The following is a 14,664-nucleotide window of genomic DNA, read 5'->3' on the forward strand; positions in this document are numbered from 1 at the left end:
AGAACAGATTAGACACTGGCAAAATGGCCTGGACTACCCAAGCAACTTATACCTTAACAATCATATAAAAAGTTTTGGCCATGGATCTATCTTTCCCAGGGTAGTAAAACAATCTGTTTTCAAAACTTTTTGATACAGATTACACCTCTTGGGGTTCCAAATTCTGTGGGAAATGGGTAACTATTTTACAGAAGAGGAAAGGAGGTCGAAAAAGCCAAGTGACTCATGTGGCTAGTAAAGTGGGCAGAGCCAAGAATTGGAGAACACAGGTCTGACCCTGAATGGCCAAGCCCACCTTGCCCGATAACGAACTTTTATCATTTCTCTATATTCTGAATGGTGCCTCCCATGATTCTAGACAGTAACAGCAAATCACAGACATCAAGATACCAGGGACATTTGTTCTTCCTGTTAGAATCATCTGAGCCACTAGGCTAATCACTGTGAAAATCAGTTAAAATGTCTTTTATTCCATAGTCTTTCTCAGCAAAGAAAGTTTTTTTCCCTCGTGGCTTATTATAATACTAAGGGCCTAAATTAAGTATCTGTGAGGGCCAAAAACATTAATTGCTCTTACCAAACACCTTTCAACAAAGCCAGAAAAAAAACTTTTTATTTTCTAACAAGACTAAATTTATTCAATACCCTAGTAAAAGTTTTGATTATAAGTATCCAACAGTATAAAAAAGTACAAAACAGATTTGTAGATTTCTAATATATTAATACAAAGTGCATGACTACATACAGTACATCCTACAGGCAAAGAAAGGTGGAAAGGGGAGAAGACGACTGTGGTTGAGGTCTAGTAATAAATAAATAAATACAGAAGTAGAGATGATCCATATCATAGTATATTCTACCACCAATACTGCAGTCAAAATGTACAAAAAAAAAAACACCATTTCAAATGTAACTCAGGAGGAAGAGGATAATGACTGGGGCTCTCGTAATACACCCCGAAGGCTGGGGGAGAGCCGGCCCCACTCACGGTGTAGTCTGTGCATTTGGTGGCATGTAGCATGTAGGTTTTTCCCAAAGGAAGAAATAAGAGAATCTTAAATTTAGATTAAGAACTATAAAACTATGTGGTGCCTATAAAAAGAGGCTCACTCCTTATGTTATTTATACTACCCAATTTTTAAAATCCAGTTTTAAAAATAATATAAGCACTGAGTCATGTCATTAAAAGGTAGGTAAAAATGCTCCTCCCTCATGAAAAATCTGAACTGATGACTTTTTTTTTCCCTGAAATTTTAGAAATGAGGCAATGAGAGTACTTTGGTTTGGATTCAAGTGAGAGGCTTTTAATGGAGATTTTAGAACTGAAGAGCTCCATATTCAGGATTTACCACCTACCATGTCAACGTTCAGAAAGCCTGACTAGAAGAAGCCAAACCAAAAACCAACCCACTCGGCATGAACACACACCGCTTTTCTTCTAGTAGAATTTTACTTTAAATATAGCAAAAAGGAAAAAAACCCCTAATAGGTTAAAACAAGTCAAACACCCACTCTACACAGATAAAAACCTTCACAAAGGTCAACTGAAGTAATCCAGAGCTAAAACTGAATTGTGCAGATTTTCAATTAAGTCACCAACAGTCACAGAACATAAACAAAAGTAATTATATACACACCCGGCAAGCCCTCTAAGAAACATGCCCCAGGAAGCATTAACCTTTGTTTTGTGCCATCTTGAAGACACGCACTTTATTTTCAGAGTCTAAGGTTTTTAACAGTGTGTGTTCTCTACCAGGTGGTCATGCTTTGGTGCTATCCATACAGGGTCGCTGATCCTGAAGCCCTGCCGCTTCCCAAGAGGAGCTTTGATTCTGCTTTAGAAGTTTCATATAAATCAAAATCTTTATCAAATATTAACATGGAGGGAGGTGACACAGGATGCAACATATACAGTCAAGTTACCTCTCTGTATATTTAGTAATTACTTTCTCTTTCAAAGTATTTGCACCGGAAAGCTTAGTCTGTCCTGCTTGACATTTCAGTAGTACAGGTTTGAACCATCAGAACCTTGGCAAGACCGTAATATTTCAAAATCATTAAACGAATACCTCTAGGGGCAAGTCCATGTTACTGAGTTATGAAAAATTTACTATCATAAGGGAAAACAAGTGTAGCCAGCTAAAAAATGCCCCAACCACTGCTTCTCAATATAGAAAAAGACTAAAACTACATACGGTTTATCATACAGCAAATCCCATCTGTCCCCTGAAATTCCCCTAATTTCATTCATCAGAAGGGGATTTAAAAAAGACTTAAAGAGCACTTTACAGCAGCATTCAGCTTTCCTATGAAATACTCAGCATCTTAAATATTATGTACACTTCTTTTTCTTAGAGTAAGCTAGAAACTGGCTTCAGAGTTGGTGGAACTGGGGGGTGGGTGGGGGGAGAATAACCCATTCAAAACCATTCTAGAAATTGTCTTTTGGCAGAATAGCAAGTATCCATGTTAAAAGGGTCACTTTGTTATCTTTCCAAAATTAAAAAAATTTGTTCCCCATTTGCATAAACTGCAGTCACCACTCCTGAGTGGGGAGGGGCAGAGGCTGCGGCCCCGGCTCCTCCGGCTTTCCGGCAGCTGCTTTCTTGTTGCTACAGCAAGGCTTGAACAGGTGGGTGTCAATGAGGACCTCCCCAAAACGGCCTTTGTAGATAATCCCACAGCATATTTTCTGTCTAAAAGAGAAAATGGGGAGAACAAAATACCTTAATAGGCAGAAAAATAGAAATACAAAAGAAGAAATCGACTTATCATTATAAACTAGCCAGAGATGATGAGAAGTTCCACTTCCACCATCTCGGCACATTTCAAATGGAAAGGGCTCCCAGGCAATGGGAATTACCCCGTTCTTTTAAGGCCACACTGGAATTTTATCAAGTATGAAAGGGGAAGAAGGCATTCTAAGAGACAACTGCCGGTTTCAGAGGCTGCTCCTAAAGCTGTTAATGGTCTCCTCCAAAATTCACCCCCCCTGAAGGAAAACAGCGACCATAAACAGGCTGGCAGAGCTGATGATTTTAATTAAATATTGAGTTGATTAAAAAATATACACATACATCATAGTTTTACTGCACTTGCATACTTATTTCTCCACTTCATGTTTTTTGAAATCACAGTGTATTGTGCAAAAAAAATTTTTGGTTCAACATTAGGTAATTGAGATTCATACATACACTCGTACAAAACTTTCATTATAACTTATGTCAAATATTCCATAGTACGCAAAGACCACAATTTATTTATACACATTCCTTTTAATGGAGTTTTGTGTGTGTGTGGTTTAAGAGCACTTTATGGGAAGCAGATGTGGCTCAACTGCTTGAGCGCCCGCCGACCATAGAGGAGGTCCAGGGTTCGGTACCCAAGGCCTCCTGGCCTGTGTGGTGAGCTAGCCCATGCACAGTGCTGCCACATACAAGGAGTGCCGTGCCATGCAGGGGTGCCCCAAGCGCAAGGAGCGCTGCCCCACATGAATAAAGCATAGCCCACCCACGAGTGCCGCCGCACACACGGAGAGCTGACGCAGCAAGATGACACAACAAAACGAGAAAGATTCCCAGTGCCCCCTGACAAGAATGCAAGTGGACACAGAAGAACACACAGTGAATGGACAGAGAGAGCAGAAAACAGGGGTGGGGGGAAGGGGGAGAGAAATTTTTTTTAAAAGGCAATTTGTAATTGCTTTTTCCCCCAGTACAGACTGATGGTTTTTATTATATATACATAAACATACACACACAGAGAGAAATAATTATAGATGTACTACCTTTTTTTTTTAAGGCGATACCGGCAATTGAACCTGGGACCTCATACATGGGAGGCAGTGCTCAACCACTGAGCTACATCCACTCCCTTAAGGCTACTTCTAAGTACCAAAAAAGGATGGCCTGTCAAACTTTCTTCTTCTTCCAGGAAAAACAGGCCACAGAGAATGGTATATTACAGATTTACACACACGGGGACTGTTCAGAAGGCAGTGCTGATGGCTGGGCTCTGGGAAGCACTCCATCACACACTGAGGGCTTGTTCTTTCCCAGAGAAATGTTGGTTTAATGGAGAATTTTTGCTTTCAAACATTGCTACATATATCTGTGCATACATTTTCTCTAGGTTATATTGCTGGCATACAGGATATAAACATCTTCAACTTTACTCAAAAGTGCTACTTACTGACACAGCTGACCAACACTTGACAAGTGTCCTCACCACCCCGTATCTCCTTTCCAACATTTGTAATGGAGGATTACGACTTTCAACGAGATGGCATCTCACGTAAGTTTTCATTTGTATTTCCTTTATTATCAAATAAAGGTGAATGGGCTACTCAGACTTCTACCTAATACCTGTTCATGTCTTGCCCATTTTTCTGTTGGCCCTGTTCTTGCTTTTGAGAACTGTTTATGAATCCAGACACCAGGCCTTTGCTGGATACATATTAGATGCCACTGCCATTTCCTCTGTCATCTGATAAACTGAAGTCTTAAGTTTTAAGATGGTTAAACTTGTCTTTTTGCTTTTTTTAGCTTAGTACTTTATCCTAAGGAATCCCTCTCACCCAAGTCATAAAGATATTCTCTTATACTGATTTTTGTGTCTTTTGGGATTGAGGTATTATCTTTCTACATGGATGTCCATGCTGTTTATAACACACTAGGCAACATTTATTAAACAATCCGTTTTCTCCTACTGTTCTTAATACCATGCACCACATATCAAGTTTGCGTATGTAATGTGTGGGCTTGTTTCAAGCTTGTAAACTGTGCTGTTCTAGATCCCTCTTGATATTTCTGCTTGACCTAATAGTTTACCTAATAATTTTGTGAGCATTATGCCGTCAACTTAGGCCACTGAAATTATTAAATGCAAATGTTTAATATTCTTGGGAAATTAATCTTTTTATCAATGAATAGTGACCTTTTTACTTTTAATAACCTTTTTCTTGCTTAAAATCTGTATGTCAATTCATATTAAAACTACATCATTTCTCTTTCAGTTTCATTTGCTAAGTAATCCATAACCTTTCCTTCTACTCTACAAGTTTTACATGCTTATTTATATTCTTCTGGTGGTTACCATAAAATTTAATATAGTAAATAGTTTAACAAAGTCTAAAGTTATTTAATATATCTGTTCTCAATAATACAAAGGACATTAGGATGCTTTAACTCATCTTTCACTTCAACTTATATGTTGTTTCCTTTTAATTCTTTTTTTCTTCCATAACTTGTCACTGTGTTTCAAATTTACCCAATTATTTACTGCTATATTCATCCTTTTTTTTTTTTTTCCTCCAAAATTTTAACCTGGGAAAGTATTCCTTGTCCATGTAGAATTTTCTTTAGTGAGGGTCTGTTTGGCAGCTAATATTTTTCTTTTTTGTAACTCAAAGGTCTTTATTATGCCCTCATTCATTAAGAATATTTCTGCTACATAGATTGAAAGCTAGTGTTAAGAGATTAATACTGGAAGTTTTGATCTATTGTTTTCTGGATTGCTTTGTGTATGTTGAAAACTCAGCTTTGTGTATTTGTTGTTCCTCTGAAAATGTCTTTATTCTCTAATTGCGTAAAGATCTTTTTTGTCTTCCATGATCCATAGTTTTACTACGATGTGTGTATGAATTGTTTTTATTATCTTGCTTTTAATTTGATTAGGCTTCCTGAACCTGTGAACCTGAAAATCTTGGCCACTTTCTCCTTGAATTATCTCTTCTTTCCTAATCTATTACCTTTTTTGGACATTGGGGTCTTCACATTCTCTCAGCTTTTGACCTGAGTATTTCTAATTAACTTGTCTGTTTACCAATGTCTTTTTAAAAGATTTTAAAAAATGTATTTCTAGCATGTATACGTTTTTCAGTGACAGAACTGGTGAGAATACTTAGTCTACTCCATGAGAGGAAATTTAAGTTCCTTGATGAGATTTTTATTTAAAATCAGTTTTAATAGGAAGAACACACAATATCCCAACACTCTGCTCAATTCCTGCTTAATCCACTTCCAACCATGTGTGCTACCAGCTGTTTGCCGAATGCCATTTCATTGCTAAAGAATTACAATTGCCTGTAATTAAGAGTTCGTTGATTAGAGAGCTTTTTTTGCTTTTTTACCTTTTCCAGTATGTGAGATCTAAAAAGGAAAAGACTGGTGTTCTGCTGGAGCCAGAGGCCATCTCTGTGTCCGAGCCCTCATCTGACTGGTTACTGTAACAAGGGGACTGGGCTGGGGAGGCACTTGAGGTGGTACTGTGAGCATCAGAATCTGCAAGAGAGAAAAACTCCAATCTCACTATACATCCTTGCAACTAAGCCTCAGCAAACAACAGTGGGTGTGTTGGTAAAAATAGAAAATTATTTTGTTTTCAATGCACTACTGGTATTTGAAAATATTCGTACCAAATTGTTTCTAAAGAAAATGGAGACCTCAGGAAGATGAAGTAGATATATTTTTCCCTGTTCTTCCTGCCACTAAGCACTAAAAGCTCTAGTTATCCTACATAAAACCACCTAAGACCTGGAACGGTAGACAGAACACAGACCAGTTCTAGGCCTCAGGACCCAGGAGGATACAGTGTGAGTGTTCCTTGGGTTTTACTTGCCCACAACTGGGACTGAAGAATACATCAACCCAAAAACGCCAACAAGCACAGACAAAAGAAACCCAACAAAAGAAACCCTAGCCAAAGGACCAGCCTACTGAGACAGGAAACGTGTTACTCCAACCACACACTGCAGAAAAAACTATGGGCCAATCCCAACTGCCTCAGCCAAGGCTCAGTTCCCACACTGTGAGTCCACTCCGAAGTGCTCCCGTACACTGCGTCAGAGGGTCTGGCGCTGGCAGGACCTCCTGCAGCACCGCCCAGCAGTTCCAAGGCCCACCGACCGCCACTGTCAGTGGAGGCCCTGCAGCCTGAGCACCCACCCCACCTCAGGGGCCACAGAGGTCGAGAGGCAAACCTGTCGGTCTAAGTCCCCTTGGCAGTAACAAGGTAGCAAGCCCCGCCTGCCCTTCTCCCTTGCTGGAACAGCATCAGCTTTAACTGAAGGTTTAAATGAGATCCAGTCTCCTAACTATATGAAAACAGCCAGTTTGCAATAAAAAATCACTTGCCATACCAAGAATGAAATATGGAATACCTCAATCTGAAACACCAAGATGACAGAGATGTTAGAATTATATCACAAAGATTTACAGGGCAACAAGATAAAGTGCTTCAATGAACAATTACAAACATGCCTGAAGCAAATGAAAACATAAAAAGACTCAGAAAAGATCTCTAATGAAAAACATAATTTTTTAAAAGTCTCAGAAAAGAAATAGAAGATACAAAGAACCAAATGGAAATTTTAGAGGTGGAAAACACAATAAATGAAATTAAGTGCACAATGGATGGGCTCAGCAGCACAATGGCCGGGACAGAGAAAGAGTCTGAAAGAACAATAGAATGTATACAACAGAGAAAAATCCTTCAGGTTCAAGCAGCTGAGCAAATCCCAAACAGGATCAACTCAAAGAAATCCACACCAAGAAATATTATAAATAAACTTCTGAAAACTAAAGTTAACAAAGAAAATATCTTGAAAGCCAAAGATGTCTCTTAACCTAAAGAGGAAAAACAAGAGATCCTGATTTAATATGGAATAAAGGCAATTCATTACAAGCAGAGCAAAACACGATTAAATGTTTTTGCCCTCAGAAGACATCATATAACTTTACAAACCAGAAAAGTCAATCTCTGGGTGGAGAAGATAGCCACATGCTTTGTAAAGCTGCTCTTCCAGAGCTACATCAGCAATATAACAAAGGTGGGCTCGAGCCCCCGCAACCCTTACCTTCAGCTCAGATGCCCTCTGCTAGGACAGGCGCCAGGAGCAGCCCTCCAATTCAGAGAACAAATCAACTACGAGTGAACAAGCACGAGACCTCAACCCTGTGACACGCTGCATGGCAAGACACTGACAAAAAATTTTGAGGAAAATTCACAAATATTTTTAACAACAGTTAACATAATAATTGCTTAATGGATAGAGTTTCTGTTTTGAGTGACGACTAAGTTTTGGTAATGGAGGGCAGTGATGGTAGAACATTGTAAATGTAATTAACGCCACTGAACCGTATGCTCAAACAACAGCAAATTTTACGCGGTATAGATATTACGGTGTAAAAAGAACTTAAAATAGTGTAAAATTAGGCATGTAAAACAAAGATATCTAATATTTTAACTGTTAAATTTATTTCTAATATATGAATAGCTTTCTTCATTAAAAAAAAAAAAAAGCCCTCAAATTTCAAAGGAATAAGTTTAATGGCATGCTTAAAAGACTTCCCAAAATATCAGTAGCAGCAGCAGTCAGCTCTATGCTAACCAGGTAAGAAAGCTCACTAACCTAGAAGTGCTTAGTATCTTTAAACCATTTGAAATTGTAGTTATTCGACCATTCTTTTTACTTATAAACATGTCAAAGATTTTGGGTATTATTCCAAAATAAGTTTGGCAACCATCTGTCTTGATTAGTAGTATTTAGTCTAACAGGGCCCCTATAGCAGTCTCCCCAACCTCCCTACCCCCTCCACGCACACAAAAGTTCTGTAAAGTCAATCCCAATACAGGTCCACAAAAGGTCATTCATAAACCATTTGGTCACAGTATCTGGCCTAAGCTTAAATATAATCAGGTAGCCAAACTTCATCAGCCTATCTACAGTCTTGATTTATTCCACTTGAGGCGAATACTCAACATTCTTGCTGTAAAACTACCAACGCGTTCAATTCAACAGTCTGGGACTGCAGTCTGGGAGTGACAGGGACGTTAGATAATATACGTTACATGTACTGAGTTTATTTTTTTTAATCTGAAATCTAAGTTCCAAAAGGTAGATGGACCACTACCCTACCCTCCTCTCCTCCTCCACTAGGAGTGGATATTAATTTGACATCCCTTCTCCTTCTGTTACCCCACAACACATGCTCCCCTTCAATTTGCAAGTCCTGATGCTGGCTATACTCCAACCTGTGAGTTATGATTTTCAAAGTTACTTTCCAGAATCCCCAGGCTTTGGTCTTATTGCCCACTAATGATTTACGTACTGTTCTGTACATCTCCAGGCCTCAATTTCCTCATGCATAAAGATCAAGTAAATAAGTTAGAAAAACGTGCCTTCTAGAAAATTAAGATGTCAAAAATTAAAACATCAAACTGGTGTCAGTACTATTTGAAGAAATGGCTACTTGTAAAAGTACTTTTATGAGCATTTTGGAATACTGGAAAGACTTCCAAAATTTCATAGAAATAAACTATTATCTCTACCAAGTCAACATTCCCATCCCAGAGTCTGTTTTTATAATGCAACAAACAAAAAAACAAACCCATACTACCATCCCAGCCAAAAACCAAACCAAAGCAATTTTTCTTAAGTATTACTGTTCCAACTTCATACTTACTGTGACGTTTAAATTCTTTCTGCAGTTTACTGATCTGGTTGCTTTTCATTCTGTTTCCAGATAGAGTTTTCACTTTCTTTGGTTTCAATGTAGTCTTTAGACTGGGTCCTGCCCTTGCGTCTACCACCTGGAAGAAAATACTGAATATTTAATACCATTTTAAAAATGACACCTGTGTATCCCCTTTGGCGTATACCCATGTCTATCTGAGGAAGCCAAATTTGAGAACCAGTTTTGTAATCAAGAGTTTGAGGGCCCAACATTTTAATAAATACTATTTATCAGGGGCTTTTTTAAAAAGTGGCTAATAATAATAGCATGAGTCTGCTGGGACAATTTAAATAGATTTATATATGAGATAATCATTATTGGATATGCAAATGACCCAACTAGGCTAAGGAAAATCAAGCCTAACTATAAAACTAACATTCTATAGGATGACGCTGTGCAGTTTAAAAAAGTTTTCATAACCTTTGATTTTTAACTTCACCACAAAGCAATAAGGGGTCAGTTTTTGTTAACCCAATTAGGGGTAAAAGAAAACAAGGTCAAGAGAAATTATGTACTTTGCCTTATTTCACACTAAGGAAGGTCAAAGTGGGGGGGAAGGGGGCAGAACTCAAGCCCAGGTCCCTCTATCCACACACCTGCTCTTCCACCACACACCCTCACCCCAGGGCAGCTGCCTGGACGGACGAGCGTGTTCTCCCAGCCTTGCTGGCCCACTGGCCCAGCCCCACAAAGTCCCATTTCTTATTTATTCATTCATTCACATTTACTATTTGCCGATTTCTACCTACATATAAAAAGTTTGCTGCCACATTCAAAACCACAACTTGATCTTCTCCAGATAAGATGTGAAAGAAATAAACTCCTTATAAGCTCCAAGATCCACAGAAATCTGGGGTGATAATGCACAACTGCCCCCAAATGACAGTGTAAGGCCAGTGTAGAAAAAAGGTTTTAAAAAAAATTCCTGACACTAAAAGGTAATATATGAAGAAAAATTTCCAGTGTCGCTTCATATTTTTTAAGAATTCTAGTGACATGGGAAAGTGAAGTGGACAAACAGATGAACTGGCTCTAAGTGTAAAGGCTAACATAGCTTCCACCTAACTCATACTCTGTGTTGTATTTTTTATATACCACCACAGTTCTCTTAACAGCTCTATGAGATAGCTATTACCTTTACAGTTTATAAATGCAACTTGCCGAGTCGAGTCCACAGCCATCCCGGACTGGCTCAAACATGTCATCCTAACAGATGGAAAAGGCTCCATGTCTACTGATGGGAGAAGTGCTGGGTTAGATTTAAAAGCGTGTGAACGTGCACACACTGTGGGTCCAAAGAGGGCAGCAGACAGCCTCAGGGAAATGAATGCCACACCAGGCTGGCCTGCCTCCAAACATGCCAAAATGTTAACGCAGTTACATCAGAGCAGTGGCTAGGGGTTTTTCTTTATTCTCTTCAGACTTCTCACCTCAGGGCTAGGGGCTATGTTACTTCCTACATCAAGGGGAAAATCACTATTACTTCAAATGTAACAGGTGGTACAAGTGAAAAGGAAGACAAACTAACATGATTCCAGTTTTTCTTGGACCCTGCGGGCAGCTTCTTCCATCTCTTCACGAGCAGGACACAGGCATTGCAGATGTCTCCTGCGCGAGCCTCCTGCAGCCTGCGGAAAACAGTCACACCTTTACCTTAACGAATTCAGGGGAGTACAGTTCTTTTCGGGGAAAAAAAAACCTGTATCCATTTTGGTTTACAAATGCACTTTCTTCTTTTTACTTTAAAAAGAAAACCTTTGAAATAATTTCAAACTTACAGGACAGTTGAAAAATACAAAAAAAAGGAGAAAGGAATTCCCATATACTCCTACCCAATACGCAGATTTACCAACTTAATTATTTTGCCACGTTTTATCATTCTGTTTAATGTCTGTTTTCTAAGCATTTGAGTAGGTTGCACATGTCATTCTCCTTGAACTTGTTATACTTTCATTTATATTTCCTAAGAACAAGGATATTCACTTATGTAATGACATTAAGTACAGTTACATAGATGCACTTTCTAATAATCTTAGATGATCCTATTCTACAGTTCCTGTGGTTTGTTTCAGAAATATAATTAATATCTAGATCCAATGAATCAATTCTTTGTACTGCAGTTTGGTCATTTTAAAACAAAGGCGTTCTTCTCAAAATAAACAGGAGTAAGATTTAGGACCTTGACTAGATCCTGGTCACCAGGATTTTCAACAGTAGTGTCCAATTAATCTTTCAGGTAAAATAATGTGCCATCAACCTTCTGGTTTTATCAAATGAATGAATTTTTTAATAATTTTTAAAGTGATTATATCTGCATAGGAGGAACAAAATCTAAAGAACGAGTCACCAAACTTTTAAAAATTAGATTTCTGAGGAACTTTCATTTAGTACCTTTTTTCCTATACTATAAATACAGAAAAATACAGGTAACGTGTAAAATTGGAGATGAAGACATTAAAAGAAAAAGGTGAAAAGGCACCTTGTCATATACTTTCCAGCCAACTTCAACTCAACGTAACTACAAAGTCCAAAATTAACAATAAATGATCAAGGAATGTTTTGGTAAGAAAAACTAAAGTGGTAAAATTAATTTCTAACAGGACAGGAAGGTCCATTTTATTAAGCAGAGGTTTACTGTCAAGGATCAATGATGAAGTGAAAGCTACCAGCCTAGCCGGTCTTCATTAGCACCCTCTCTCTCAGCAAGTTAGGTTAAAAGACATTTCTAATTTGAGAAAACTACAAAAAGAGGAAACTACTGGAGGACAACTACTATGAGAGAATACAGGTAATTTTCTGGAAACCCCTTTATACATACTGAAGTTAACAACACAGGGTTTGTTTAGTTACAACTACAAGGACTTCATAATCAGGCAGCTCTCTTCATAATCTGGGAAAAAGTAGGTTGTCAGTATTGTTTGATTCATTTTTAAGAGCAGCGTCCTTAAATAGTCTAGATTTAAATAAGCAATTTTAATCATGTTATTAGCACACTGTTCTAAGCACTTTGCTTGGAAATATTTCCATATGCTGTAGATTTTTTTTTTTTTTCACTCTAAGAATGTGTACAAACACAAGCTCATTTACATCAGATGATCTTACCCAAAACAGCTCTGGAAGTCCTTTTCATAGCGTTTACTGTCAGTGAATCGAGAACTGGAAGACTTAGCCCTGCAAATACAGCAGCCCTCTATACTTCGGTACATCTTTGGCTTGTGAAAACCAAACATCTTTTCTTCTGGGCAATAGTCTGTAAAGCCAAGGGAATTGACACAGCTTTGTTGAGATCCACAAGAAACCATTAAAGAGAGCTGCTCCACCCCACCCCCAAGCAGCTCGGAATTCCAGGGCCCCGCAGGGGCTTGGGGGAAGTCCTCCTGAATCCACCTCCCTCCTCAGGGGCTTCTACCTCCTACCCTCCTGGCAAAATCCCATTCTAAAAAACAGTGGTGTTCCGCTGTATTTTTTAAATCACCTTTTTAAGCAAAAAAAAAAAATGTTTCAACGCTCCCTGCAAGCTGAAAAATGATGAAATCATGCACAATCCAGGCTACTTTCTAAAATTTAAGGCAGACCTTTTGTTTCCAACCTTTGAATCAACCCGGTTCCCTCTGGGGAAGCTGCGGACCTTCCTCTAGACAAGCCTGAGACTCCCGGTGCCGGGACCAACCGCAGCACCGCGCGGACCTCGCCCTGCTGGGGGATCTCTTCCTGACAAACGCTAAACCCTGCCAGGCAACTGTGAGGTGCTGAAAGGAAAATGTCAATTCACAAAAATCTAGGATCAGAATACAAGAATGAACTCATGCTGCCTAACCTCTGTTCTTCCCTCAGTTGTTCCAGAAGCTTGTGGAACCCTTTTATGAAGCACCGTGCCCAAGAAAAGTAAAAGAGGGAGGCAGAGATGCGGAAGAAACATAAATTGTGATTCCCATGCTCAAAAAAAACCCCTCAATATCAAGGAAGGAAGAAACAGTTCTAGGGTTGTAGGTGGCAGGACATCTGTACCTTAGGAAAAGTAACCTGGAATACCCAAACCAGCACACCAGGGCCAGCTTCACCAGAACGCCGGAGCCGAGGGGTGAAAAGGCAATGAACACAGAAACGAAAGCCCAAGGGACAAGTGCAGAAGATCCGGGAGGGCGAGGGCAGCACCCCGCGCATTGCTAAGTCAGCTTTGTGCCCACAGTTTCAGGAACAGGACCTCGAACAGTATTCTTTTAAAGATGCTTTAAAAACAAACGAATACACGAGTGGAACTTCAGTGTCATTGTATTGTCTTGCTTGCTCTCATCCCATTCCGATTCTATTTAGTTTCCCGGGACATATTAATGAAAAGTGACTCAAAAGTAACTATCCAAATATCCAGGTTATATTTTTCATTTTTTGAGATGAGGGGTTCTAAAACATGGGACAGGTTTTATAATTCATTTTTAAGGAAAAATATTTTAGGATATTTTTTTTATTAACAAATAACTAAGCACTGATGCTTTCCTTTCTGAACAGGAGCTATTGTGAACCAACTGTTCCTCTTCAAAGTTTCTGCAGGTGAGCAAGGCGGGCAAAGGCCGGAGGTATGGCACGGTACAGAGGCCACTGATGTATTTCAATTATTAAGTCTAAACTGGGAAGAGGATGTGGCTCAACCGATAGAGCATCCGCCTACCATATAGGAGGCCCAGGTTCAAACGCAGGACCTCCTGGGCCACGTGCTGAGCTGGTCCACACAGTAATGCTGAGTGGTAGGGGTGCCCTGCCACAAGGGCCCGTGCAGGGAGCCCCACACGCAAGGAATGCACCCAGCCAAGGAGAGACGCCCCACGTGGGGAAAAAAAGCACAGCCTGCCCAGGACTGGCACTGCACACACAGAGCTGACGCAGCAAGATGACACAACAAAAAGAGAAACGATTCCTGGTGCCGCTGACAAGAATGCAAGTGGACACAGAAGAACACACAGCAAACAGAGACCCAGAGTAGACAACCGGGGCAGGGGGGGGGGATAAATAAAAATAAATCTTTTTTAAAAAGTCTAAACTGACAGTTACACCTCAGTTTAAGAACTGTTAAAACTAGAAAACAAAATATTCTAAGTAGTTAATTATTTTAGTTAAATGAAATGCCCTGGGATTTTTTTTTTTGAGAAAAAAA

The 14,664-nt window shown here is 39.3% G+C and overlaps 1 protein-coding gene across 5 annotated transcripts in view; it reads right to left on the bottom strand.

Moving 5' to 3' along the window:
- Nucleotides 1–596: 596 nt before the first annotated feature.
- Nucleotides 597–14,664, bottom strand: part of SINHCAF (SIN3-HDAC complex associated factor) — a 38,249-nt gene continuing 24,181 nt past the window's right edge. For all 5 annotated transcript variants that reach the window (XM_023584491.3, XM_071210242.1, XM_058283010.2 and 2 more), the window contains exons 2-6: nt 12,618–12,765; nt 11,044–11,143; nt 9,465–9,591; nt 6,131–6,281; nt 597–2,696 (exon numbers count right to left, since the gene is read on the bottom strand). In XM_023584491.3, coding sequence (XP_023440259.1) covers nt 2,537–2,696; nt 6,131–6,281; nt 9,465–9,591; nt 11,044–11,143; nt 12,618–12,745 — 666 coding nt within the window. In that variant the 5' untranslated portion in view covers nt 12,746–12,765 and the 3' untranslated portion in view covers nt 597–2,536. The remainder of the gene's footprint in view (nt 2,697–6,130; nt 6,282–9,464; nt 9,592–11,043; nt 11,144–12,617; nt 12,766–14,664) is intronic.

This window comes from Dasypus novemcinctus, chromosome 20 (assembly GCF_030445035.2).
Source record: "Dasypus novemcinctus isolate mDasNov1 chromosome 20, mDasNov1.1.hap2, whole genome shotgun sequence".
Lineage (NCBI taxonomy): Eukaryota > Metazoa > Chordata > Mammalia > Cingulata > Dasypodidae > Dasypus > Dasypus novemcinctus.